We start from the raw sequence: 25124 nt of genomic DNA on the forward strand, positions 1-25124 counted from the left end.
GGGGCTGGTGTTGGTGGAAGCCTAGATGTTAGGCCCTCTGCAAGCAGGGCCGGGCCCCAGAGGATACGTGATGTTGATGGGTGCGGAAAGAAGGTAGGCCAATCAAGGGGTTGCAGTATAACTATTGCAAACTGGTCACCCGAGGAAGGCTGGTCTTGACCACCGGTCCCCTTAGTCCCAGTGCCGGAGTTGTGACCTGGTGGCTTTTTTCCCCTGCACCTGTCTCTGGTTGGTGGGTCCACAAGTAGGGCCGGGCCCCAGAGGATAAGTGATGTTGATGGGTGCGGAAAGAAGATAGGCTACACAAGGGGTTGCAATATAACTGTTGCAAACTGGTCACCCGAGGAAGGCTGGTCTTGACCGTTTGTGCCCTTAGTCTCAGTGCCGGTGTAGTGACCTGGTGGCTTCTTTCCACTGCACCTGTCTCTGCTTGGTGGGTCACCATGGCTTAGAGCTTCTGGGGGTCCCCTCCTGGTAGTCTCTCAACGGTATTCCGTATGATGGTAGCGTGAACCCTGTGGGGTTGGAGTCTCTGGTCCTGTTCCCCGATTCTCCCGTTGCTACTGTGTCCCAAACTTCAAGGTCAGTGAAGTCCTTGATGGTCCCCTCACAGATTTTATCAGGTCTGCCTGGAGCATTTTCCTGACCTAGGATTCTGTACCCCGTTGGTGCTATGGTTCCGGAAGTACTCCACCGTACTCCACTGGCAACCGAACGCCTGGGCCCTCAGGTCACCGTCACACTCCTGTCGATGCTTACACACTCCTTCACTGTCACCGACTAACTACTGACTCTCTATTTTCTGCCCCTGCCACCAGGTTGTCTAGTGGACTGGATCGGCTCCACCCTCTAGGTGGCCATCCATTGGGTCCAACCCTAGTCTGTTACCAGTCTTTGGGGAATTTGGGGACAAAAATAGGGATTAACTGGAATGTTTGGGTGTTACCGGCACTTGTCTTCTTGGTCCCTGGGGGTAGGCCCTGCATCCTGGTGGGGATGCAGTACCTTGTAGCTCCCTGATGGCTTCAGGGGCGCTATACTCTCATTTGTGGACTGTCTGGCATGTGTCCTTTCTGCCATGTCTCCAGCTGCCATGATACTCAGACTAGTTACTCCCTTGTTTATTTTAAGTTATTGCAACTTTCCTGGAAAATGGGTATAGAGCCAACTTGTGCACCCTTGTCAATAGTAGACCACCAGGGATAGTGATATTTCCCATAACCACAATAATCCACTTACATCTTCTCTTCCCTAGACCATCATGGATACGAACAATTACAGCTTCTCTTCCTTAGACCACCATGGATACTTACACTTACAGCTTCTCTTCCTTAGACCACCATGGATACTTACACTTACAGCTTCTCTTCCGTAGACCACCATGGATACTTACACTTACAGCTTCTCTTCCCTAGACCACCATGGATACTTACACTTACAGCTTCTCTTCCGTAGACCACCATGGATGCTTACACTTACAGCTTCTCTTCCCTAGACCACCATGGATACTTACACTTACAGCTTCTCTTTCGTAGACCATCATGGATACTTACAGCGTCTCTTCCTTAGACCACCATGGATACTTACACTTACAGCTTCTCTTCCTTAGACCACCATGGATACTTACACTTACAGCTTCTCTTCTATAGACCACCATGGATATTTACACTTACAGCTTCTCTTTCGTAAACCATCATGGAAACTTCCAGTTTTTCTTCCCTAGACCACCATGGATACTTACACTTACAGCTTCTCTTCACTAGACCATCATGGATACTTACACTTACAGCTTCTCTTCCTTAGACCACCATGGATACTTACACTTACAGCTTCTCTTCCATAGACCACCATGGATACTTACACTTACAGCTTCTCTTTCGTAGACCATCATGGATACTTCCAGTTTTTCTTCCCTAGACCACCATGGATACTTACATTTACAGCTTCTCTTCCCTAGACCACCATGGATACTTACACTTACAGCTTCTCTTCCATAGACCACCATGGATACTTACACTTACAGCTTCTCTTTCGTAGACCATCATGGATACTTCCAGTTTTTCTTCCCTAGACCACCATGGATACTTACACTTACAGCTTCACTTCACTAGACCATCATGGATACTTACACTTACAGCTTCTCTTCCCTAGACCATCAGGGATACTTACAATGTCACAGCACTAGACCACCAAGGTTACTTAAGCTTACTATTTCTCTGTCCTAGACCACCAAGGATGCTTAATGGTACAAATTCTCTGCCCTAGACCATTGGGGATACTTCCATTTACAACTTCACTGCATTAGTGCACAAGACATGTTGATAAATTATCCTGAATCCCAGTGGTACTAAATAGCATGAAGCACGTCCCCTTTTCGTACAGGTGTATCGCCCCGCGCTCGGTTGCTGCTGCCGAGCGGCTCGGATCCGGGCTCGGGTGTGTGTCGGTGGCTCGAGCGCCTCCGGACCGGGGGTCACGTCGCTCTGCAAAGGGGTGGTTATTTTGGTGATCGGGTGGGTGCGCGGCCGGGGCCGCTATAGAGATTGTTCGTGATGCCACCCACGGATCATGGTGATTATTGGCACCACCGCTGCTGGTGATGGTGGGGGCTCCCGGGTGCGGTGTCGTGGCGCAACTAGGTGTTGGCTCCCTCCGTGGGTAGGGGCGTGTGGGTCCCAGGGCCCGCTGAGGGATAAGGTGATGCCCGAGGGGTGCAGGGCAGGGCGGCGTAGCGCGGTGCGGTGCCGGAGGGCATTGGTGTACTCACTCTGAGGAACCACACTGGAGTCACTGGTAAACCAAAAACGGGATGGTGGTCGGTGCCCGCAGCCGGCTGCGTTATTCCCCCTACTCGGGTTGATGGTGTCCGTCTTTCTCCTGCACCTCTGTAAGCTGTGTGACTACTATGCCTGAGCAGCGGTAGTCCGCTCCCTGACTTGTAGATGCCGGAGGAGCCCTTTTGCCCCCTGGCACTGGCCCATGGGATCTTGGTGCCTGGGCGGTGGCTTCCTATCCCCCTCGGTGGGCTGTTGCCTTCTCTCAGGACTTGGGGTGGGAATGGACCTAGAGTCCAGACCGCAGTCAGTTAATTTGACATGGTCCAGTTGTTTCTGGGCCTTGCACGGGGTCTGAGTACCCTTTCCTGGTTCTCCGGTTTCGGTTTGACTCCCCGATTCGGTACCGGCGGGCTACTACCCTGCCCCGGTGCCTTGACGGTTCCGCCGGTTCTACTCCCAGCCTCCTGCAGACGGTCACCACCGCCTGTCTCCTGGCCACAGGGTCCCTAGGCTCCAACCTAGGCCCTGACAGACTTCTGCTCTACTCCACTCTACTCGACTCCTCAACTCCAACCCTCACTCTCCACTGCCTTGTACTCCACTCCACTGTACTGTCTGGTTTTCCCCGACCCTGACCATCAATCCTCCTCGGTGGGCGTGGCCAACCGCCTGACTCCGCCCCCGGGTGTGGACGTCTGGTACAGATGGGGGTGACTCAGGGTTTTTGGGTGACTGATTGTACCTTTTTGGGGGACAGATATAGTGCAAGGACCTATCTGTGACCCCCTGGTCCAGGGCGTCACACAGGCAGTACTTTTTGGTGCAGAAGGTAATTACCCTCGTACTAACTTTTCTTAGCTCTGGTCTTTGCATTTTGACTTCTATTAGGGTATGTTCACACTGAGGGATTTTTTTTTTAGGAACTTTTAGAGCAGAAACGGAGTAGACACTTTCCAAATCCTCCTCAAAAACTGAAACCTCCCGAAATACTTGGAGTTTCTCTTCAGTCATGCTCCAAAAAAAGCAGCAAAAACCCCTCTAAAAGTTGTTTTCACAGGTTGCATCCGGCCATTGTTTTCCCGCAATTCACCCAAACCATATAAACAAAAGTTGTGGTTCTACCATAGCAAAAATAGAAAAACAGACCGTGGGCCACAACACAGGCTCAGTCATATAAGAATGACGATTGGATGTTGTTTCATCTTTTCTCTGTAGCTGGATTGCACCGCCGTGCACTGGGCCTGTCGCGGGGGTAAGCTGGATGTCATAAAGCTTCTTCAGGACAGCGGGGCGGAAGTCAATGTGAAAGACAAGGTAAGAGATTCCGTACGGCAAGGCTGTGTTTCTAGGAACTTCTCTGGGGTATTCGGCGTCTCCACGTCTCGTTAGCAGGTTATGATTTGTATATGTAAATATTTACAAACTTCTTGGTCACTTTTGGAGGGATTAAACCCCCAAAAATATTTTCAAATTTTTTTTTTAAGGTTCTTAGTACCCCCCTTCACGTCGCTACACGAACCGGCCATCCAGACATTGTGGAACATCTCATTGCTACCGGCGTGGATATAAACGCTAAAGACAGGGTAAGATTACTGGGTTTTGTTTGTTTTGGTTTCCTTTTGACTGTCTGGAAAATAGTAACTATAATAAGAAATAGGTGAACAAGGAATGAATACAGCTAGTCACTCCAGATTATGCAGGCAGATGACCGCTTTCATTTTCAATAAAATATAACTTTTAATATAGTTGCTTTAAAAGTTAGCCACAATACACATTGTCAGCAAGTAGTTACACATATAGCGGTCAGTAACCGACAACACGTTTCAGCGCACAATGCGCCTTCATCATGGCCCTAATATGTTACACTAATTATAGTGATGAGTGAGCACTACCATGCTCGGGTGCTCGTAACTAGTGATGAGCAGGCACTACCATGCTCGAGTGCTGGACACTAGTAACTAGTGATGAGCGGGCACTTCCATGCTCAGGTGCTCAGTGCTCGTAACTAGTGATGAGCGGGCACTACCATGCTCAGGTGCTCAGTACTCGTAACTAGTAATGAATGAGCTCTACCATGCTCGGGTGCTGTGTACTGGTAACTAGTGATGAGCAGGCACTACCTTGCTTGGGTGCTCGTAACTAGTGATGAGCGGGCACTACCATGCTCAGGTGCTCAGTACTCGTAACTAGTGATGAGCGAGTACTAACATACTCGGGTGCTCAGTACTTGTAACTAGTGATGAGCGGACACTACCATGCTCAGGTGCTCAGTACTCATAACTAGTGAAGAGCGGGCACTACCATGCTCGGGTGCTTAGTACTGGTAAGTAGTGATGAGCGGGCACTACAAGACTCAGGTGCTCAGTACTCATAACTAGTGAAGAGCGGGCACTACCATGCTCGGGTGCTTAGTACTGGTAAGTAGTGATGAGCGGGCACTACAAGACTCAGGTGCTCAGTACTCGTAACTAGTGATGATTGAGCACTACCATGATCGTGTGCTTGGTACTCGTAACTAGTGATGAGCGGGCACTACCATGCTCGGGTGCTCGGTACTTGTAACTAGTGATGAGCGGGCACTACCATGCTCATGTGCTCGGTACTCGTAACTAGTGATGATTGAGCACTACCATGCTCAAGTGCTCGGTACTCGTAACTAGTGATGATTGAGCACTACCATGCTCGGGTCCTGAGTACTCGTAACTAGTGATGAGCGGTCACTACCATGCTCGGGTGCTCGATACTCGTAACTAGTGATGAGCAGGCACTACCATGCTCGGGTGCTCAGTACTCGTAACTAGTGATGAGCGGGCACTACCATGCTCGGGTGCTCAGTACTCGTAACTAGTGATGAGCGGGCACTACCATGCTCGGGTGCTCGATACTCGTAACTAGTCATGAGCGGGCACTACCATGCTTGGGTGCTCAGTCCTCGTAACTAGTGATGAGTGAGCACTACCATGCTCAGGTGCTTGGTACTCGTAACTAGTAATGATTGAGCACTACCATGCTCAGGTGCTCAGTACTCATAACTAGCCTTGAGCGAGCACTACCATGCTTGGGTGCTCAGTACTCGTAACTAGTGATGAGCGGGCACTACCATAATCAGGTGCTCGATACTCGTAACTAGTAATGATTGAGCACTACCATGCTCGAGTGTTCGGTACTCGTAACTAGTGATGAGTGGGCACTACCATGCTCGGACACTTCGTACTCGTAAAAGCAGTTGGATGCGTGGATGGGTGCGACTTGAGTACCGAGCATAATGGAAGTCAGTGGGGAGATATTCCGGAAAAATGTTATTCCTCATTGACTTCTTTTATACTCGGTTTATGAGTTGAGCCCATATGAATGTCCAACAGCTCGTTTCGAATACTGAGTACCCGAGCCTGGCAGTATTCGCTCAACACTAGTTATCAGTACCAATTACCCGAGCATGGTAGTGCTCACTCATCACTAGTTACGAGTACTGAGCACCCGAGCATGGTAGTGCCCGCTCATCACTAGTTACGAGTACTGAGCACCCGAGCATGGAAGTGCCCGCTCATCACTAGTTACTAGAACACCGCACCCGAGCATGGTAGTGCCCGCTCATCACTAGTTACGAGTACTGAGCACCCGAGCATGGAAGTGCCCGCTCATCACTAGTTACGAGTACTGAGCACCCGAGCATGGTAGTGCCCACTGTTGAGGAGGGCCATTGGATCAAATACTTAATAAACCTCTTGACAGGGGATTGTAGGAAATGTGTCAATTTGCCTTACATGAGCCAGGTTTTCAGAGATAACTAAGATGGCCACCGATGACATCATAGACCCTTCCATCAGCATGGATCCACCAGATAACGTCCCTCCTATCAACATCACCATGGATCCGTCCAATGACGTCATAGACCCATCTACGATGGTGCCCACCAATCAGCTCATGGACTAACACATTGTTCAACCCACTGACCAATGGACACATACAAGTATGCCCACTGTAGGGCTGACCATGCCCCTTTTCGTAGTTTTTATAAAGGCATATTCTTGAATACATCTCGCAGTTTCTGGGCCGACCTTGGTCGAGGAAAGATTAATATCCGACTGTGTTGTTTCTATTTGTTTTAGTTAACACTGTTATTTAATGTTTTTCATGCTTGTCTCTGCTGCCATCTACTGGTCAGACCTTTCGGCTCCTCTGTTTCTTTTGCCCAGCCCATGGGAGTGTCTGATGACCCTCTTGCATCACATCCTGGGATGCTCATTTCCAAAGCAGAGTTTGTGAGAACAACATCCCATATTGGATTGGAGCTACTAGGAGCAAAGTCTTCTGACCACGTAGTAGCTTCAGAGACAAGCATCACTGGAGAATTACAATGCCAAGTACTTGGATTACTGCACTCTGCATGTCCTAACCTTTGGAGAAAATAAACCACCATTGTTTCATCTCAGCATGTGCATGTTTCACTCTGGAGTGCTCTGGTCCTGTCTGCCCTACCTATAGGAAAAACGAAGGTAAGACTCTCACAACCTCTCACAACTACGCACCTTCCATCGCCTTTAAGTGGGGACAGAACAGTCAGAAGACTGCTTAAGAGCCCAAAGCAAAAACTTCCCTAAGAGCCCTGTAACTTCCCATGTAATCTGCCTAGCAACAAGCCTTGTGCACTAGTCTGCCTGCACAGTGCATGCCTGGACAAGCCTAAGGGGAAGCTCTCCCATCTGCCACGTCCTGTGTCACCTCTGCTTGCATTGTAAAGGGACAGTTTATGCACCTGCTGTTTCCCTCTTGCCTTACCCCTTCTATAGACGTGCAGTACATTATACCTCATTACTGCACATCGCTGCACTGCGAACCCCAAGTTTTGCTAAAGACACCTTGGGAATCTCATCAGGGAGTCCTTGCAGAGCTGCACAACGATTTTTGGACCCCTATTCAAAAGTCAAGTTTCTTAAAGAGACAGTACACCTTAAATCAAAATGGCCGAAAAAGACCTTGGACAGTTCACCACTGCTGAAACAGAGCAAATACAATCTGATACTGTCCATTATGAAGCCCAGGAGGCAGAGCCCACGCTTTCAGCAGACCAAGTTGTCCGACCGAAGCGCTCTTCCAAACCCACGATAAAGGCCGCTGAAAACTATCACACTATGAAAGATGAGCTATGTGAACACCTGGAAGAACAGTGGGAACGAGTCACCTATTACATGTCAAGACTTGAATCCTCATCAGGTGATGCCACATGCTTACAAGCCGCTCTGGAACGGCTGACCACAGCTCATGAAAGATACAAGAGACTGTCAACAAGGTACATTACCTTTCTAAAAGACTCTAAAATTGATGAAGCTCTTTCAGACCTGAGCAAGGCAGAAGAGGTAGACAAGGAAAGAGATGCCAAGGTGCGAGATGCCATAGACAAGGCCGAACACCGTATCTCTCACCAGCAAGAAACCAGATCACACCGATCAACCTCATCTAGACGTTCCTCTCGGTCATCCGGGTCATCATCCTCAAGAAGCTCAGCCCTGAGCGACAGGATACTAGAGGCCCGCATAAGAGCAGAAGAATCCAAGGTGAGATGTTCCTTCACAGAAAGAGAAGTAGAGGAAGAAGCCAAAAGGACAGAAGCAGAAGCCCTTGCAAAAGCAGAAGCCGCTAAAGCAGAAGCCAAAAGGGCAGAAGCAGAAGCCCTTGCAAGAGCAGAAGCCGCTAAAGCAGAAGCCAAAAGGACAGAAGCAGAAGCCCTTGCAAAAGCAGAAGCCGCTAAAGCAGAAGCCCATGCAAAAGCAGAAGCTGCTAAAGCGGAAGCCAAAAAGGCAGAAGCGGAGGCTCGGATAAAGATTCTTCGGTCACAGATGGAAGAGGAAGTTGCGCTAGCTAAAGTGAGACTACTTGAGCAAGCATTGATCCAAGGTCCTGATCCAGCTCACTCGCCACCACTGGAAGCAGACAATCCAGTTGATCGCACAAGAGACTATGTACTGAATCAGTTACCTGTAGCAACCCCGGTTTGCAGTACCGTCCAAGCCGACAACACCGAAACCTCCAACTTACCTCTACCAGTGCCAGTGCCACCTAAAGCACCCGAGCAAATTAATAACAGTCACCAAGAGGTGCTCTCTCAAACACAGTCACCATAGCAATATGGCAACCAAGTGTTTCCTGACCCACTTCCACAGCTCAAGCAGCGGTCATCAGAATCTACAGAGGCTAAACCACAGCTCAACCCTGCAGCAACGTCATTTTACCCGGGAACATCTCATCCATTCACGCCAGGCAGCCCATACGCCCCAGGGGCATCACGAGTCGTCGTGGCAACAAGTGGTGAGAAATCAGATATGTCTGAGTTTGCCAGGTTCATGGTGAGCAGAGAGCTAATCAACACTAGTCTCACGAAATTTGATGATCGTGCAGAGAGCTACAGGGCCTGGAAAGCAACTTTCAAGGCAGCCATCGCCAATCTCAACTTCACTGCAGAACAGGAGCTCGACCTCCTGATCAAGTGGTTGGGCCCAGGCTCTACAAACCATATCAAGAGCCTCAGAACCGTCTATGTGGGACAAGCAGAAGCAGGTCTCGCTGCTGCATGGCAGAGACTGGAACGCACCTTTGGCAACGCAGAAGCAATAGAGAAAGCCCTATTCAAGAGACTGCAGGACATCCCAAAGATCAACCTTAAACAAGTCCACAAGCTTCAAGACCTAAGTGATCTGCTCATGGAGCTGGAACTCGCCAAAAGAGATCCTCGTCTGTCTGGGCTGTGCTACCTGGATACAGCCCATGGAGTGAACCCAATCGTGGTGAAGCTGCCATACAGTCTGCAGGAGAAATGGGCAACGTCAGTCTCAAGGTACAAAAGAATGCATGACGTCACCTTTCCCCCATTTATTCAGTTCTGCAAGTTCATCGACGAGCAGGCCCAGATGAGGAACGACCCCAGCCTCGACTTCCTAGAGTTCAACACTTCGGCAGCCGCAACATCATCATCAAGGTATGAAGGTGCCATACACAAACGCAGAGACATTAAGAACACTGTGAGTGTTAGGAAGACTGAGCTACCATCACCTGCAGCACGCACAGATAAACAGAACACCATCTCATCACGACAAGTCTTTCAATCAAGAATGTCCCATCCATAAAAAACCGCATTCACTGAACAAGTGCAGAGGGTTTAGATCCAAAACCCTACAGTAGCGCAAGAAAGTCCTCACAGAGCTTGGGATCTGTTTCAAATGCTGCGCATCACTTGAGCACATGGCCAAGGACTGTAAATCCAGCGTCAAGTGTGAGGAGTGTCATAGTGAAAAACACGTTTCAGCCATGCACCCAACCCAGCTAGCTGGAGACACACCGGCTGCAGTCACCACCACTCCCACTCCAAGTCATGGCGGGGAGCCCAAGAATCAGACTGACACCACCACAGCCGTCTCCTGCTCATGCTCAGAGGTATGTGGAGAGGGCCAAACACAGCAATGTTGTGCCCGAATATGCCTCATCAAGGTTTATCCCGAGGGACATCCAGAAAAGGCAATGAAGGTGTATGCCATCATAGACGACCAAAGCAACCGGTCCCTAGCAGGAACCAAATTCTTTGAAGCCTTCGGAATTAATGGACCATCAGAACCCTACACCTTGAACACCTACTCGGGTCGCATAGAGACTAGCGGCAGAAGAGCCCAGGGATTCATTGCTTCTCCTATCAATGGGAAGACTGAAATACCTCTACCAACGCTCGTTGAATGTGACCAAATACCCAGCCACAGGAATGAAATTCCTACCCCAGAAGCTGCATTTCATCAACCACACCTAAGACACCTCGCTAGTGTTATCCCACCTCTGGACAATAACTCAGAGATTCTACTCCTGCTCGGCAGAGACAATCTAAGGGTACACAAGGTGCGACAGCGGTGTAATGGGCCTGACTATGCACCATACGCCCAGAGACTGGACTTGGGATGGGTAGTCATAGGAAATGTGTGCGTTGATCGATCAGAAATTGATTCCTTCAAGACTTATGTGCATGGAGATGGGCGCACAACCTGCTTAAAGCCATGTCCTCATCACTATGGAGTGAAAGAGAAGTCTCCAGACACAACACAGCTACCTGACATCGCTTCTTCTCTGCATATCGACAACTTGGGAAGATCAGTCTTTCAGACAACCAAGGACGACGATAAAGTAGCCTTGTCAGTAGAGGACAGAGAATTCATCGGAATAATGGACTGTGAGTTTTCTAAAGACAAAACCAACCATTGGGTCTCTCCATTACCCTTCCGATCTACCAGGGTAACAACTGAGATCAAGCTCAGACCAGATTTAACTCTCTTCAGCGTTCCATGAACAGCAAGCCTGAAATGAGGGAACACAGCGTCGCCTTTATGGACAAAGAAGTCTGCAACAACCTAGCAGAACCTGTACCAACTGAACTGAATCCAGCAGATCACGCAACTAGACCTATGTCTATAAGTTCTTTTGCTAACTCTTCTTGGCTTACAGGTCCAGAGTTCCTGCTGAGACAGTCAGAAGAAGGTGTCCAGGAAGCCTTCAGCATCCTAGATCCGGACAACGATCCAGATGTCCGAGCTGAAGTCAATACCCTGGCCACCAGTGCAGAAAAAACTTCCAACCTTGGTTGCCAACGTTTGGAACGTTTCTCCAGCTGGATGAGGCTCGTCAGGACTGTCGCTAGGTTAGTGCACATCGCCAGATGCTATCATACGGACCTTAAAACCAAAGACTGTCATCGCTGGCATGTCTGCCACAAACCCCTTTCTTCTGAGGACATCTCCTATAGTGAGTCCCTCATAATACGCCACCTCCAACAGAGTGAATTCGCCATAGAATGGAAGTGTTTACACAACAAACAGCAGATTCCATTAAGAAGCCCTCTCACCAATTTAAACCCAGTTATTGACAGTTTCGGCTTACTGAGAGTTGGTGGTCGTTTAAATCAGGCTCAGCTTGGAGTTGCAGAACAAAATCCTCTCATCATTCCCAATAAACACCATGTTACAGTCTTGCTGATCCGACACCACCATGAAAAGACTGAACACCAAGGTAGGCAAATTACAGAAGGTGCTTTACGGTCTGCAGGCATCTGGATTATTGGAATGAAGAGACGTGTAGCACAAATACTACACGATTGTGTGCACTGTCGTAAAGCGAGAGGAAAACAACTGTACCAGCAAATGGCTGACTTGCCTACAGACAGACTTTCTACAGAGCCACCTTTCACCTACGTGGGCCTAGACGTTTTCAGACAATGGATGGTGTCCACACGCAGAATCTTTGGAGGCCAAGCAAACAGCAAGCGGTGGGCTGTGTTAATCACCTGCATGAGTGTTCGAGCCATTCACATTGAGGTGTTAGAGTCCATGGATACCTCCAGCCTAATCAACGCCTTGAGAAGGTTCCTTGCCATCAGAGGACCAGTGAAACAGCTGAGGTCTGACCGTGGAAGCAACTTCGTCGGTGCATGTAGAGAACTGAACATCGACACCAAACCTATCCAAGATCAGCTGGCAGAGAAAGGTTGCACCTGGATCTTCAATCCCCCTCACAGTTCTCACATGGGAGGCTCCTGGGAGAGGATGATCGGGATTTCACGCAACATCTTGAACTCCATGCTAATGGACGTCAATTCCTCAAGACTCACACATGAGACTCTAGTCACTCTTTTAGCTGAAGTCTCAGCCATTATCAATTCAAGACCCCTTGTGCCGGTGACCATGGATCCAGAAACACCAACCATATTGACTCCTACTATTCTTATTACCAAAAAAACTGACAACGCGGTAATGCCCAGCGGAGAGTTCACCCACACGAACACTTATCAAAAACACTGGAAACGGGTTCAATACTTGGCTGACTACTTCTGGAACCGATGGAGGAAGGAATACCTCACCATTCTTCAAGGAAGAAAGAAGTGGTGACATCCCAAGCCGAACCTCAAGGAAGGAGACCTAGTCCTCATGAAAGATCAGACCACAGAAAGGACTGACTGGCCTATGGGACTAATTACTAGGATACTGCCTAGTCAGGACGGCAATGTTCGGAAGGTGGAGCTAAAGGTCATCAGGAAAGGTGAGACGAAGATCTTTGCAAGGCCAATCCACAAACTTGTTCTGCTTTTGCCCATAGAGAGCGTCCCTAGAGGATGAACGCTACCGGACCTGAACTTTGAGCCATCCTTCTTGTTTTGGACTCAATTGAGCTTGTTTTTGCATTTAACATGCCTTTCCTTTCAGGTTGTATTATGGACTTAATAGTGAAATCCCCAAAGTGAATTTCAGACGGGGAGTGTGTTGTTTCTATTTGTTTTAGTTAACACTGTTATTTAATGTTTTTCATGCTTGTCTCTGCTGCCATCTACTGGTCAGACCTTTCGGCTCCTCTGTTTCTTTTGTCCAGCCCATGGGGGTGTCTGATGACCCTCTTGCATCACATCCTGGTATGTTCATTCCAAACCAGAGTTTGTGAGAACAACATCCCTTATTGGATTGGAGCTACTAGGAGCAAAGTCTTCTGACCACGTAGTACCTTCAGAGGCAAGCATCACTGGAGAATTACAATGCCAAGTACTTGGATTACTGCACTCTGCATGTCCTAACCTTTGGAGAAAATAAACCACCATTGTTTCATCTCAGCATGTGCATGTTTCACTCTGGAGCGCTCTGGTCCTGTCTGCCCCACCTATAGGAAAAACGAAGGTAAGATTCTCACAACCTCTCACAACTACGCACCTTCCATCGCCTTTAAGTGGGGACAGAACACCGACTGTGTGTCTGATCTCATTTTTCAAGCATGCACTCGATCCACACCAATTAGAATCAGGCAGTAGGCAACTTGTGGAACTTTGTAAGAGTTCACCCCAACACCCGCTCATGACTATTTAGGATCTACCGACATGTTTATGAAGAGGCCTCTAGGTGGATGATGTTGGTGGTGACAAGCGTCTTACTCTGAGTTTCTTTGGTTTGATCTATGACCTTTCTCCACTTCATCTGTCAATTTGCAAAGCAGCACACAGAACACATTGCATCTATTCCTCCAAATGTTGAGTTGGAGATTTCTGCTGCTAAAACCCGCAGCCTGACAATTTATGCTGCTGCTGTAATGCAGAGTGAAATCTGTGGGACATGTGTATAATTTCCTCATCCAGATCTGTAGACATTTTGCATCTTCTGACTTTACTCTCTGGATATTAATAAGGCAGATCGCTCTCGTGTGCGTTGAACCCCTGCTTTGCTTTCCTCAATCAGTCGTGTTATGGAAGGTCGCTCAATATAAGTTTATTGACTCTGTACTCTTGCTTTTGGCTACAGGAGGGTGACACTGCACTACATGATGCCGTACGGCTGAACCGCTATAAAATCATCAAGATGCTGATAATATATGGTGCCAACATGATGACGAAGAACTGGGTGAGTACAAACCAATTACATCTACCATGTTCTGTACGATGCCACTGACCTGTCTTGGCTCTTTTACTTATTTTTTTGTTACCAGCACCTACAGTTAGGTCCAGAAATATTTGGACAGTGACACAATTTTCGCGAGTTGGGCGCTGCATGCCACCACATTGGATTTGAAATGAAACCTCTACAACAGAATTCAAGTGCAGATTGTAACGTTTAATTTGAAGGTTTGAACAAAAATATCTGATAGAAATTGTAGGAATTGTACACATTTCTTTACAAACACTCCACATTTTAGGAGGTCAAAAGTAATTGGACAAATAAACCAAACCCAAACAAAATATTTTTATTTTCAATATTTTGTTGCGAATCCTTTGGAGGCAATCACTGCCTTAAGTCTGGAACCCATGGACATCACCAAACGCTGGGTTTCCTCCTTCTTAATGCTTTGCCAGGCCTTTACAGCCGCAGCCTTCAGGTCTTGCTTGTTTGTGGGTCTTTCCGTCTTAAGTCTGGATTTGAGCAAGTGAAATGCATGCTCAATTGGGTTAAGATCTGGTGATTGACTTGGCCATTGCAGAATGTTCCACTTTTTTGCACTCATGAACTCCTGGGGAGCTTTGGCTGTATGCTTGGGGTCATTGTCCATCTGTACTATGAAGCGCCGTCCGATCAACTTTGCGGCATTTGGCTGAATCTGTGCTGAAAGTATATCCCGGTACACTTCAGAATTCATCCGGCTACTCTTGTCTGCTCTTATGTCATCAATAAACACAAGTGACCCAGTGCCATTGAAAGCCATGCATGCCCATGCCATCACGTTGCCTCCACCATGTTTTACAGAGGATGTGGTGTGCCTTGGATCATGTGCCGTTCCCTTTCTTCTCCAAACTTTTTTCTTCCCATCATTCTGGTACAGGTTGATCTTTGTCTCATCTGTCCATAGAATACTTTTCCAAAACTGAGCTGGCTTCATGAGGTGTTTTTCAGCAAATTTAACTCTGGCCTGTCTATTTTTGGAATTGATGAATGGATTGCATCTAGATGTGAACCCTTTGTATTTACTTTCATGGAGTCTTCTCTTTACTGTTGACTTAGAGACAGATACACCTACTTCACTGAGAGTGTTCTGGACTTCAGTTGATGGTGTGAACGGGTTCTTCTTCACAAAAGAAAGTATGTGGCGATCATCCACCACTGTTGTCATCCGTGGACGCCCAGGCCTTTTTGAGTTCCCAAGCTCACCAGTCAATTCCTTTTTTCTCAGAATGTACCCGACTGTTGATTTTGATACTCCAAGCATGTCTGCTATCTCTCTGATGGATTTTTTCTTTTTTTTCAACCTCAGGATGTTCTGCTTCACCTCAATTGAGAGTTCCTTAGACCGCATGTTGTCTGGTCACAGCAACAGCTTCCAAATGCAAAACCACACACCTGTAATCAACCCCAGACCTTTTAACTACTTCATTGATTACAGGTTAACGAGGGAGACGCCTTCAGAGTTAATTGCAGCCCTTAGAGTCCCTTGTCCAATTACTTTTGGTCCCTTGAAAAAGAGGAGGCTATGCATTACAGAGCTATGATTCCTAAACCCTTTCTCCGATTTGGATGTGAAAACTCTCATATTGCAGCTGGGAGTGTGCACTTTCAGCCCATATTATACATATAATTGTATTTCTGAACATGTTTTTGTAAACAGCTAAAATAACAAAACTTGTGTCACTGTCCAAATATTTCTGGACCTAACTGTATGTGAGGAGGAACAAGCGAGGGGTGGGGGAACAATTTCACTTGATATAATCATAAAGACTATTTATCTGGAGTGGGATATCTAAGGGTGGCTTTACATGCTACTGTCGCGGGCGGAGGAGGGGACGCTGCGCTCTCCCACTGCTCGGGTCCGGCCGCTGCTGCTGCTGCTCGGTAGTGGCTCGAGCGGTGCTCCCCGCCCGTGAGTGAAAAGGGTGGGGGATTGGATGGTGGGGATTTGGTTATTGTCCGTGACGCCACCCACGGTTGTGGTGATATTGGTGACACAACCGCTGCTCTGGACGGGGATCCCGGGAGCGGTGACAGGGAGCAGCTTTGATGTTAGTTCTCCCCTCCGTGGATAGGGGGTTGGTTGTCCCGGGGCCCGGTGATGGGGTAGGGATGGATGGCAGGTGGGTTACGGGGCCTGGTGAGGTGCAGGGCCGCGGGGGCAGCGCTGTGCCGCACGGCACGGTGGTACTCACTCAGCCAATGATGAGGACACAGTTCTCGGTAAAACACACGGCTGGATGGACAGGTCCCACAGACGGCTGCGGTGTTGTTTCTCCCGGCAGGTTGATGGTGACTGCCTTTCCCTGCACCTGTGTAACGTGTACGGTTCCAATGGGTTCCCACCGGTAACCCGCTCCCCAGCTTGGATGGTTGCTGGAGGAGCCCCATTTTGCCCGCAGGCTCTGGCCCTGGGAGCTTTTGCCTTGGCGGTGACTGTGTTTCCCTCTCTCGGTTGGACGGTTGCCTTCTGTCGGGACTTGGCTGCTGGGAAACCCAGGAGGTTCCCTTCGCTAACGGATTTGGCAAATTCACGGCGACTCCTAGCCTTGCCGGGGTCCGTAAGCCCCTGCCGGATGGTGCTGGCTTCTCTTTGCGTACTGGTCCGGTACCACCGGGCCACCGCCCGTCCACGGTCCCCACGGTTAGCTCCAATAGGTCACTCCTGCAGACGGTCACCACCGTCTGCCAACCTTGCTGATCCGTCCGGGCCACACACCCGGACCAACTTCAGTCTGCTTAACTGCCACTTTTTCCTTCCTTCCACTTTCCACTCTCAAACTGATCTCCTCACTTTTCCTGCCTCCAGGACTGTGAACTCCTCGGTGGGCGGGGCCAACCACCTGGCCCACCCCCTGGTGTGAACATCAGCCCCTGGAGGAAGGCAACAAGGGTTTCTGTCTGACTTAGGTGTGCCTTACCGGGAGTGTGGGGTGTGTTGGCGTTGTTCTCTGTGGCCCCTGGCTTGTCCAGGGCGCCACATTCCCCCTTAGTAAAATGCAGACCGTCCGCGGGCTGCCCGTCCATCACCGGTTTTATTTTCACAAACTGGCAAAGTAAACGGTAAAACAGGTTACATTTATAATAACATCTTCCCACATCGGGAGGTACTCTTACTTAAACGTTGCAAACGGTTACGGCTTCCGCTCTCTCCCACCCAAGTAACCTGGCCCTGATGCTACCCCTAAGCAAACAGGCAGCACCCCTTGACCCCAGTCCAGCACAAGTTACCCGAGCGGGTTCTGTCCTTTTCAGGGGACCCACGTCCATGGGGAACCCTCTGAAACCCCCAGAGGATCGCCACCGGTTCCGGTGGTGGCTGGGCCCCAGCCTGCTCCACTGCGGGCCCTTCCTCCAATCTGCCTCTCTGGAGGCGGCAACGGTGAAAGCCACAAACACAATTATTTACAAGCCACAAGTTCGTGGTTGCCTTGCTAGTTCTCAGGCTTGTCCATAAGGAGTCCCTTATGCAAAACTTGTAGACAGTCCCCACGGGGACATCGGTGCCGGCAACGACCGGTTTCAATCACGGTTTGTCAATCAGGTAAATCTTCGGTTAATCATTCTTTCTTATCATTCTTTCAAATGGTACTTTTAACACTGGTGGTCCCAACGGGGGACAACTGCATCGGAACTCCGCTGCCATCACTCTGATTCCTCTGAGTCGGCCTCATCCTCCGCCACCAGCATATCAAACATGCAGTGACAGGCCTGCTGTGAAAGGGGTGCCCGGTATCCGTTTCCACCATTGCACGGGGTGTAATAAACCACCGGTTCTCCTACGTAGCGGAGACGCTCACTTGCCGCCTCACTTCCAGGGGTGGGCTCAGCACCGGAGCTGGAGTCACTATCACTTGTCTCTGCATCAGGCGGGTTGCTGCCAGCTGCCACAGCCTCCCGGCTCCCAGTATCCAGCACATCAGATTCTTCTGCGGTAGTGTGGGGCAGTAGGTCAGGTGGGTTCATGCTGAGGCGCCCCATAAGTAATGGTAAGGACGATGCGTGGGTCGAGACTGGGCCGGGCCCCTCAGCCGCAGTGGCCGGTCCTGGTAGGACATAGGGACGTGGGTCACCTGTCGGCTCCGTCACATCTGTTCCCATCCCGTACATCGGGGCAGTCGCAATCAGCATCTCCACCTCATTGGTCCACTGCTCCATCATAAGGCATATCTGGTTCTGCTGGCGTTGGTTGAACTCAATTATTCTGGCCTTCATCCACTCCACGGTCCTGGGCTCGGGCACAGCGCCTGGTGCCATCCTGGCCGGGGCCTCTGATACATCTTCACTAAGGGGCTGCGATCCTGGCGGTTCCCACAGGGGTGATTCAGGCCGGCTCCGCATGTCTACAGCCAGTCGGTCCGCCGAGGCGGATTGGCAGGGTATCGCTACCGGTTGAACGGGTAGCGGGCCTTGTGGCGGGGCGGCAGCAGCTAACACGGGTAGTGGGGGAGGAGGCAGGGCGAGCGGGGGTGGACCGGGTCCCTCGGCCGCGATGACCGACCCACTAGGGGTACAGGGGCGAGCGTCACTCACCCTCCCTTCCAAATCCTCCTCCACCTCGCGTCTCCGCATAGCAGCCACCACGTCCGCCATGTCGGTCTCCCACTCCTCCAGGAGGAGTTGCATGTGGGCTTGCAGACGGTTACTCAGCGGGGCGGTCCGGTCTCTCAGCTACATCGCCGTGCCGGGCGCGGGAGCGTCATCGTTGGTAGTCGGACTGTGCATCTTGGCAATGAGGTCTTCCAGGAACCCAGTTTCGCCGCAGAGTCCTGGCGTCTCTGCTTTTATAGCCGCAGGCTACATGCGGCCAGACGCCATCAGTCCCCCTTAGTCTCTTTCCGGCTCCTCCTCTACAGGGGTGGGGTTTTGGCCTTCGCGCCTCCACTATTCGAGGAGACGCTCGAGCGGGAATTCTTCGTGCCCAAGATGGCGGCTTCTCAAATTTTCCGGCCGGACACCTCCGGCGGTAACAAGGCGCACCTCTACCAGACGGCAGAGCGGTAGGATCCTGTTCGTGACGCCAAGTTGTCGCAGGCGGAGGAGGGACGCTGCGCTCTCCCACTGCTCGGGTCCGGCCGCTGCTGCTGCGGCTGCTGCTGCTCGGTGGTGGCTCGAGCGGTGGGCCGGATCCCGGGGACTCGAGCGGTGCTCCTCGCCCATGTGTGAAAAGGGTGGGGGATTGGATGGTGGGGATTTGGTTATTGTCCGTGACGCCACCTACGGTTGTGGTGATATTGGTGACACCACCGCTGCTCTGGACGGGGATCCCGGGAGCGGTGACAGGGAGCAGCTTTGATGTTAGTTCTCCCCTCCGTGGATAGGGGGTTGGTTGTCCCAGGGCCCGGTGATGGGGTAGGGATGGATGGCAGGCGGGTTACGGGGCCTGGTGAGGTGCAGGGTCGCGGGGGCAGCGCTGTGCCGCACGGCACGGTGGTACTCACTCAGCCAATGATGAGGACACAGTTCTCGGTAAAACACACGGCTGGATGGACGGGTTTCACAGACGGCTGCGATGTTGTTTCTCCCGGCAGGTTGATGGTGACTTCCTTTCCCTGCACCTACGTAGTGTAATGGTTCCAATGGGTTCCCACCGGTAACCCGCTCCCCAGCTCGGATGGTTGCTGGAGGAGCCCCTTTTGCCCGCAGGCTCTGGCCCTGGGAACTTTAGCCTTGGCGGTGACTGTGTTTCCCTCTCTCGGTTGGACGGTTGCCTTCTGTCGGGACTTGGCTGCTGGGAAACCCAGGAGGTTCCCTTCGCTAACGGATTTGGCAAATTCACGGCGACTCCTAGCCTTGCCAGGGTCCGTAAGCCCCTGCCGAATGGTGCTGGCTTCTCTTTGCGTACCGGTCCGGTACCGCCGGGCCACCGCCCGTCCACGGTCCCCACGGTTAGCTCCAATAGGCCACTCCTGCAGACGGTTACCACCGTCTGCCAACCTTGCTGATCCGTCCGGGCACACACCCGGACCAACTTCAGTCTGCTTAACTGCCACTTTTTCCTTCCTTCCACTTTCCACTCTCAAACTGATCTCCTCACTTTTCCCGCCTCCAGGACTGTGAACTCCTCGGTGGGCGGGGCCAACCGCCTGGCCCACCCCCTGGTGTGAACATCAGCCCCTGGAGGAAGGCAACGAGGGTTTCTGTCTGACTTAGGTGTGCCTGACCGGGAGTGTGGGGTGTGTTGGTGTTGTTCTCTGTGGCCCCTGGCTTGTCCAGGGCGCCACACTACGATATTAGTACCGATATCGCTAGCATGCGACCCGCCCCCATTGTTTGTGTGAAACGGGCATATTGCTGCCTGTCGCGCACAAAATCGCACACCCGCGTCACACATACTTACCTGCATAGCGACGTCGCTGTGACCGGCGTACCGCCTCCTTTCTAAGGGGCGGTCCGCTCGGCGTCACAGCGACGTCACTGAGCGGCCGCCCAATGAAAGCGGAGAGGCGGAGATGAGCGGGACGTAACATCCCGCCCACCTCCTTCCTTCCGCATTATGGCCGGCGGCAGATAGGAGATGTTCCTCGTTCCTACGGGGGTCACACACAGCGATGTGCACTGCCGCAGGAACGAGGAACAACAACGGGAAAGCGATAGTATCGATAATTGGGAGAGGACCCCCATGTCAACGAGAAGCGATTTTGGACGTTTTTGCAACGATCCAAAATCGCTCATTGGAGTCACACACTACGAGATCGCTACAGCGGCCGGATGTGCGTCACAAAATCCGTGACCCCAACGAGATCGCTGTAGCAAAATCATAGCGTGTAATGCCCGCTTAAGATCTGGAGTGATAAATCCCTGCTAGCCTCAAGTGAGCATCATTTCCGTAAAAATATGGGACCAATTTGTACTTTATATCCATTACTGTGGGGACGGGGGTCACACCCCACTGATGGCCTAAGGAAAGACCATCAACATTATACCCTAGACCACCCCAATTTTTAGCTCATTTTATGGTTTGCCGGTTGTGCAAGTCTCAAACTGCTCATAATTGAGACCAAATGTAAATGAGACATTTGATGCAATAATTGGGATTGGCCAACTCACTCATTTTTTTTTTTAAAGATTGTGATGGTATAAATATTCAAAGAAGGGATACTTACAACCTATAAGCAAATTCCATGCCTCAGTGGCCAGGTGACTGAAGAAGGAGATGTCATTAGTGATGAGTGGGCACTACCATGCTCGGGTGCTCAGTACTCGTAACTAGTGATGAGCGGGCACTACCATGCTCGGGAGCTCAGTACTTGTAACTAGTGATGAGCGGGCACTACCATGCTCGGGTGCTCTGTACTGGTAACTATTGATGAGCGGGCACTACCATGCTCGGGTGCTCAGTACTCGTAACTAGTGATGAGCGGGCACTACCATGCTCGGGTGCTCAGTTCTCGTAACTAGTGATGAGCGAGCACTACCATGCTCAGGTGCTCAGTACTCGTAACTAGTGATGAGCGGGCACTACCATGCTCGGGTGCTCAGTACTCGTAACTAGTGATGAGCGGGCACTGCCATGCTCGGGTGTTCAGTACTCGTAACTAGTGATGAGCGAGCACTACCATGCTCAGGTGCTCAGTACTGGTAACTAGTGATGAGTGAGCACTACCATGCTCAGGTGCTCAGTACTGGTAACTAGTGATGAGCGGGCACTACCATGCTCGGGTGCTCAGTACTCGTAACTAGTGATGAGCGAGCACTACCATGCTCAGGTGCTCAGTACTCGTAACTAGTGATGAGCGGGCACTACCATGCTCGGGTGCTCAGTACTCGTAACTAGTGATGAGCAAGCACTACCATGCTCGGGTGCTCAGTATTCGTAACTAGTGACGAGCGGGCACTACCATGCTCGGGTGCTCAGTACTGGTAACTAGTGATGAGTGAGCACTACCATGCTCGGGTGCTCAGTACTCGTAACTAGTGATGAGCGGGCACTACCATGCTCGGGTGCTCAGTACTCGTAACTAGTGATGAGCGGGCACTACCATGCTCGGGTGCTCAGTACTCGTAACTAGTGATGAGCGGGCACTACCATGCTCGGGTGCTCAGTACTTGTAACTAGTGATGAGCGGGCACTACCATGCTTGGGTGCTCAGTACTCGTAACTAGTGATGAGCGGGCACTACCATGCTCGGGTGCTCAGTACTCGTAACTAGTGATGAGCGGGCACTACCATGCTCGAGTGCTCAGTACTCGTAACTAGTGATGAGCGGGCACTACCATGCTCGGGAGCTCAGTACTCGTAACTAGTAATGAGCGGGCACTACCATGCTCGGGTGCTCTGTACTGGTAACTAGTGATGAGCGGGCACTACCATGCTCGGGAGCTCAGTACTCGTAACTAGTAATGAGCGGGCACTACCATGCTCGGGTGCTCTGTACTGGTAACTAGTGATGAGCGGGCACTACCATGCTCAGGTGCTCAGTACTCGTATCTAGTGATGAGCGGGCACTACCATGCTCAGGTGCTCAGTACTCGTAACTAGTGATGAGCGGGCACTACCATGCTCGGGTGCTCAGTACTCGTAACTAGTGATGAGCGGGCACTACCATGCTCGGGTGCTCAGTACTCGTAACTAGTGATGAGCGGTCACTACCATACTCAGGTGCTCAGTACTTGTAACTAGTGATGAGTGAGCACTACCATGCTTGGGTGCTCGATGCTCGTAACTAGTGATGAGTGATGAGTGAGCACTACCATGCTCGGGTGCTCGATGCTCGTAACTAGTGATGAGTGATGAGTGAGCACTACCACTCTTGTGTCCGGCTTGAAAGAAGGACCTTGTTGAATAAAAATGGAACCCAAAGATTTGTGTTTTCAACCCAGTTTGATAAGTGAAGTCTATGGCTCCATGGGGGGGTACGTCTGACTCCTATTTTCCATGGTTTCACACAGAAGCTTCTAACGAAGCCACAGCCAGAGGTGGAGACATGGTGTAAAAGGAGCCCAAAGGGGGCTTTACACGCAGTGATATCGCTAGCGTGCGTACCCGCCCCTGTCATTTGTGCGTCACGGGCAAATCACTTCCCGTGGCGCACAATATTGTTCGGACCCGTCACACGGACTTACCTGCCTAGCGACATCGCTGTGGCCGGCGAACCTCCTCCTTTGTAAGGGGGCGGTTCATGTGGCGTCACAGCGGCGTCACTAAGAAGCCGCCCAATAGAAGCGGAGGGGCGGAGATGAGCGGCCGTAACATCCCGCCCACCTCCTTCCTTCCTAATTGTCGGTGACCGCAGGTAAGCTGTAGTTCGTCGTTCCCGAGGTGTCACACGTAGTGATGTGTGCTGCCGCAGGAACGACGAACAACCTGCGTCCTCCACAATTAACGATTTTTTGAAAATGAACGACGTGTCAATGATCAACGATAAGGTGAGTATTTTCCATCGTTTACGGCTGCTCATTGGTGTCACACGCAGCGACGTCGCTAACGATGCCGGATGTGCGTCACGGAATCCGTGACCCCGGCGATATATCGTTAGATACGTCGTTGCGTGTAACGGGGCCTTTAGACCACCATATGGTTGCAGTCCACACGTTGGCCCCAATAATCTTTTTCTTCCCTCCGACACCTTCAGTCATTACTGATTGTAAGTCATGTATGGATATATCTGATAGATCTTCATATACCCATTCGGTTTATGCTTTGTCCTTTGTGTGCTCCAGGACGGGAAGACCCCCACGGACCTCGTGCAGCAGTGGCAGTCCGACACCCGGGATGTTTTGTTGAAACAACCAAACTCCGGCTCCGAGAAGCAGCTGTGAAGTGGAGCCGGTCATTGGCGTCTTATTTATTGCTGATGTGCACATAGTAGATTCCCAGATGTGATTATAGTCATCGCTGCTGAACATTATTTTTGTAAATTGTTGATATCGTGTACAGTGATTTATGTACAGTCGTCTCCTTATTGTATATTGTGTATACTGTTGTATAAAGCATCGCTTCTTAGTAAAATAAAATGTCCTGCTATGAGAGAAGTACGGTGGATACGGAAAACCTCGGACACCTCTCCTGTCCGGGTGCAGACATTTCCTTCCGAGGCTACCCCAGATCACGTAGTAACTGCGTACATGATCCTATCACTAATATAAGGGTCCTATGCGCTAATAGGGTAAATAAAAATGTGAAAACCCCTTTAAAAGCATTTCTACCTAAAACCATAAGTAAATACTACTCCTGTAATGGCTGACGCTTCTTAAGGCTACTTTACACACTGCGATATCGGTCCCGATATCGCTAGTGTGGGTACCCGCCCTCATCTGTTGCGCGACATGGGCAAATCGCTGCCCGTGCCGCACAACATCGCCCAGACCTGTCACACATACTTACCTGCCCGGCGACGTCGCTGTGACCGGCGAACCGCCTCCTTTCTAAGGGGGCGGTCCATGCGGCGTCAAAGCGACGTCACTGAGCGGCCGCCCAATAGCAGCGGAGGGGCGGAGCTGAGCGGGACGTAACATCCCGCCCACCTCCTTCCTTCCGCATAGCGGCCGGGAGGCAGGTAAGGAGAGCTTCCTCGTTCCTGCGGTGTCACACGGAGCGATGTGTGCTACCGCAGGAACGAGGAACAACCTCGTTACTGCTGCAGTAACAATTTTTGAGAATGGACCCCCATGTCACCGATGAACGATTTTGCACGTTTTTGCAACGATGCAAAATCGCTCATCGGTGTCACACGCAACGGCATCGCTAATGCGGCCGGATGTGCATCACCAATTCTGTGACCCCAACGAGTTTGCATTAGCGATGTCGTAGCGTGTAAAGCCCCCTTTAGCCTGCCCCTCCCCCACACATGTTGGTCAGATGTATGGGCCATTGTAGCATTCTAAATCCTATAAAGACATGCGAGTTGACCCTTCCCCATTCATTGTGTAGTGCTGACTCCTGTCGTGTACAAATGTCTCCCATCCT

At 50.7% G+C, this 25124-nt stretch overlaps 1 protein-coding gene across 1 annotated transcript in view; it reads left to right on the forward strand.

Moving 5' to 3' along the window:
* The window catches only part of ANKRD2 (ankyrin repeat domain 2), a 39668-nt gene extending 15478 nt beyond the window's left edge, over nt 1-24190 (forward strand). The window contains exons 6-9 of the mRNA XM_075348391.1: nt 3993-4091; nt 4262-4360; nt 14084-14182; nt 23879-24190. Of these exons, the coding sequence (XP_075204506.1) occupies nt 3993-4091; nt 4262-4360; nt 14084-14182; nt 23879-23977 (396 nt within the window). The 3' untranslated portion in view covers nt 23978-24190. The remainder of the gene's footprint in view (nt 1-3992; nt 4092-4261; nt 4361-14083; nt 14183-23878) is intronic.
* The last annotated feature ends 934 nt before the right edge of the window (nt 24191-25124 follow it).

Source organism: Anomaloglossus baeobatrachus, chromosome 5 (genome assembly GCF_048569485.1).
Source record: "Anomaloglossus baeobatrachus isolate aAnoBae1 chromosome 5, aAnoBae1.hap1, whole genome shotgun sequence".
Taxonomy (NCBI): Eukaryota; Metazoa; Chordata; class Amphibia; order Anura; family Aromobatidae; genus Anomaloglossus; species Anomaloglossus baeobatrachus.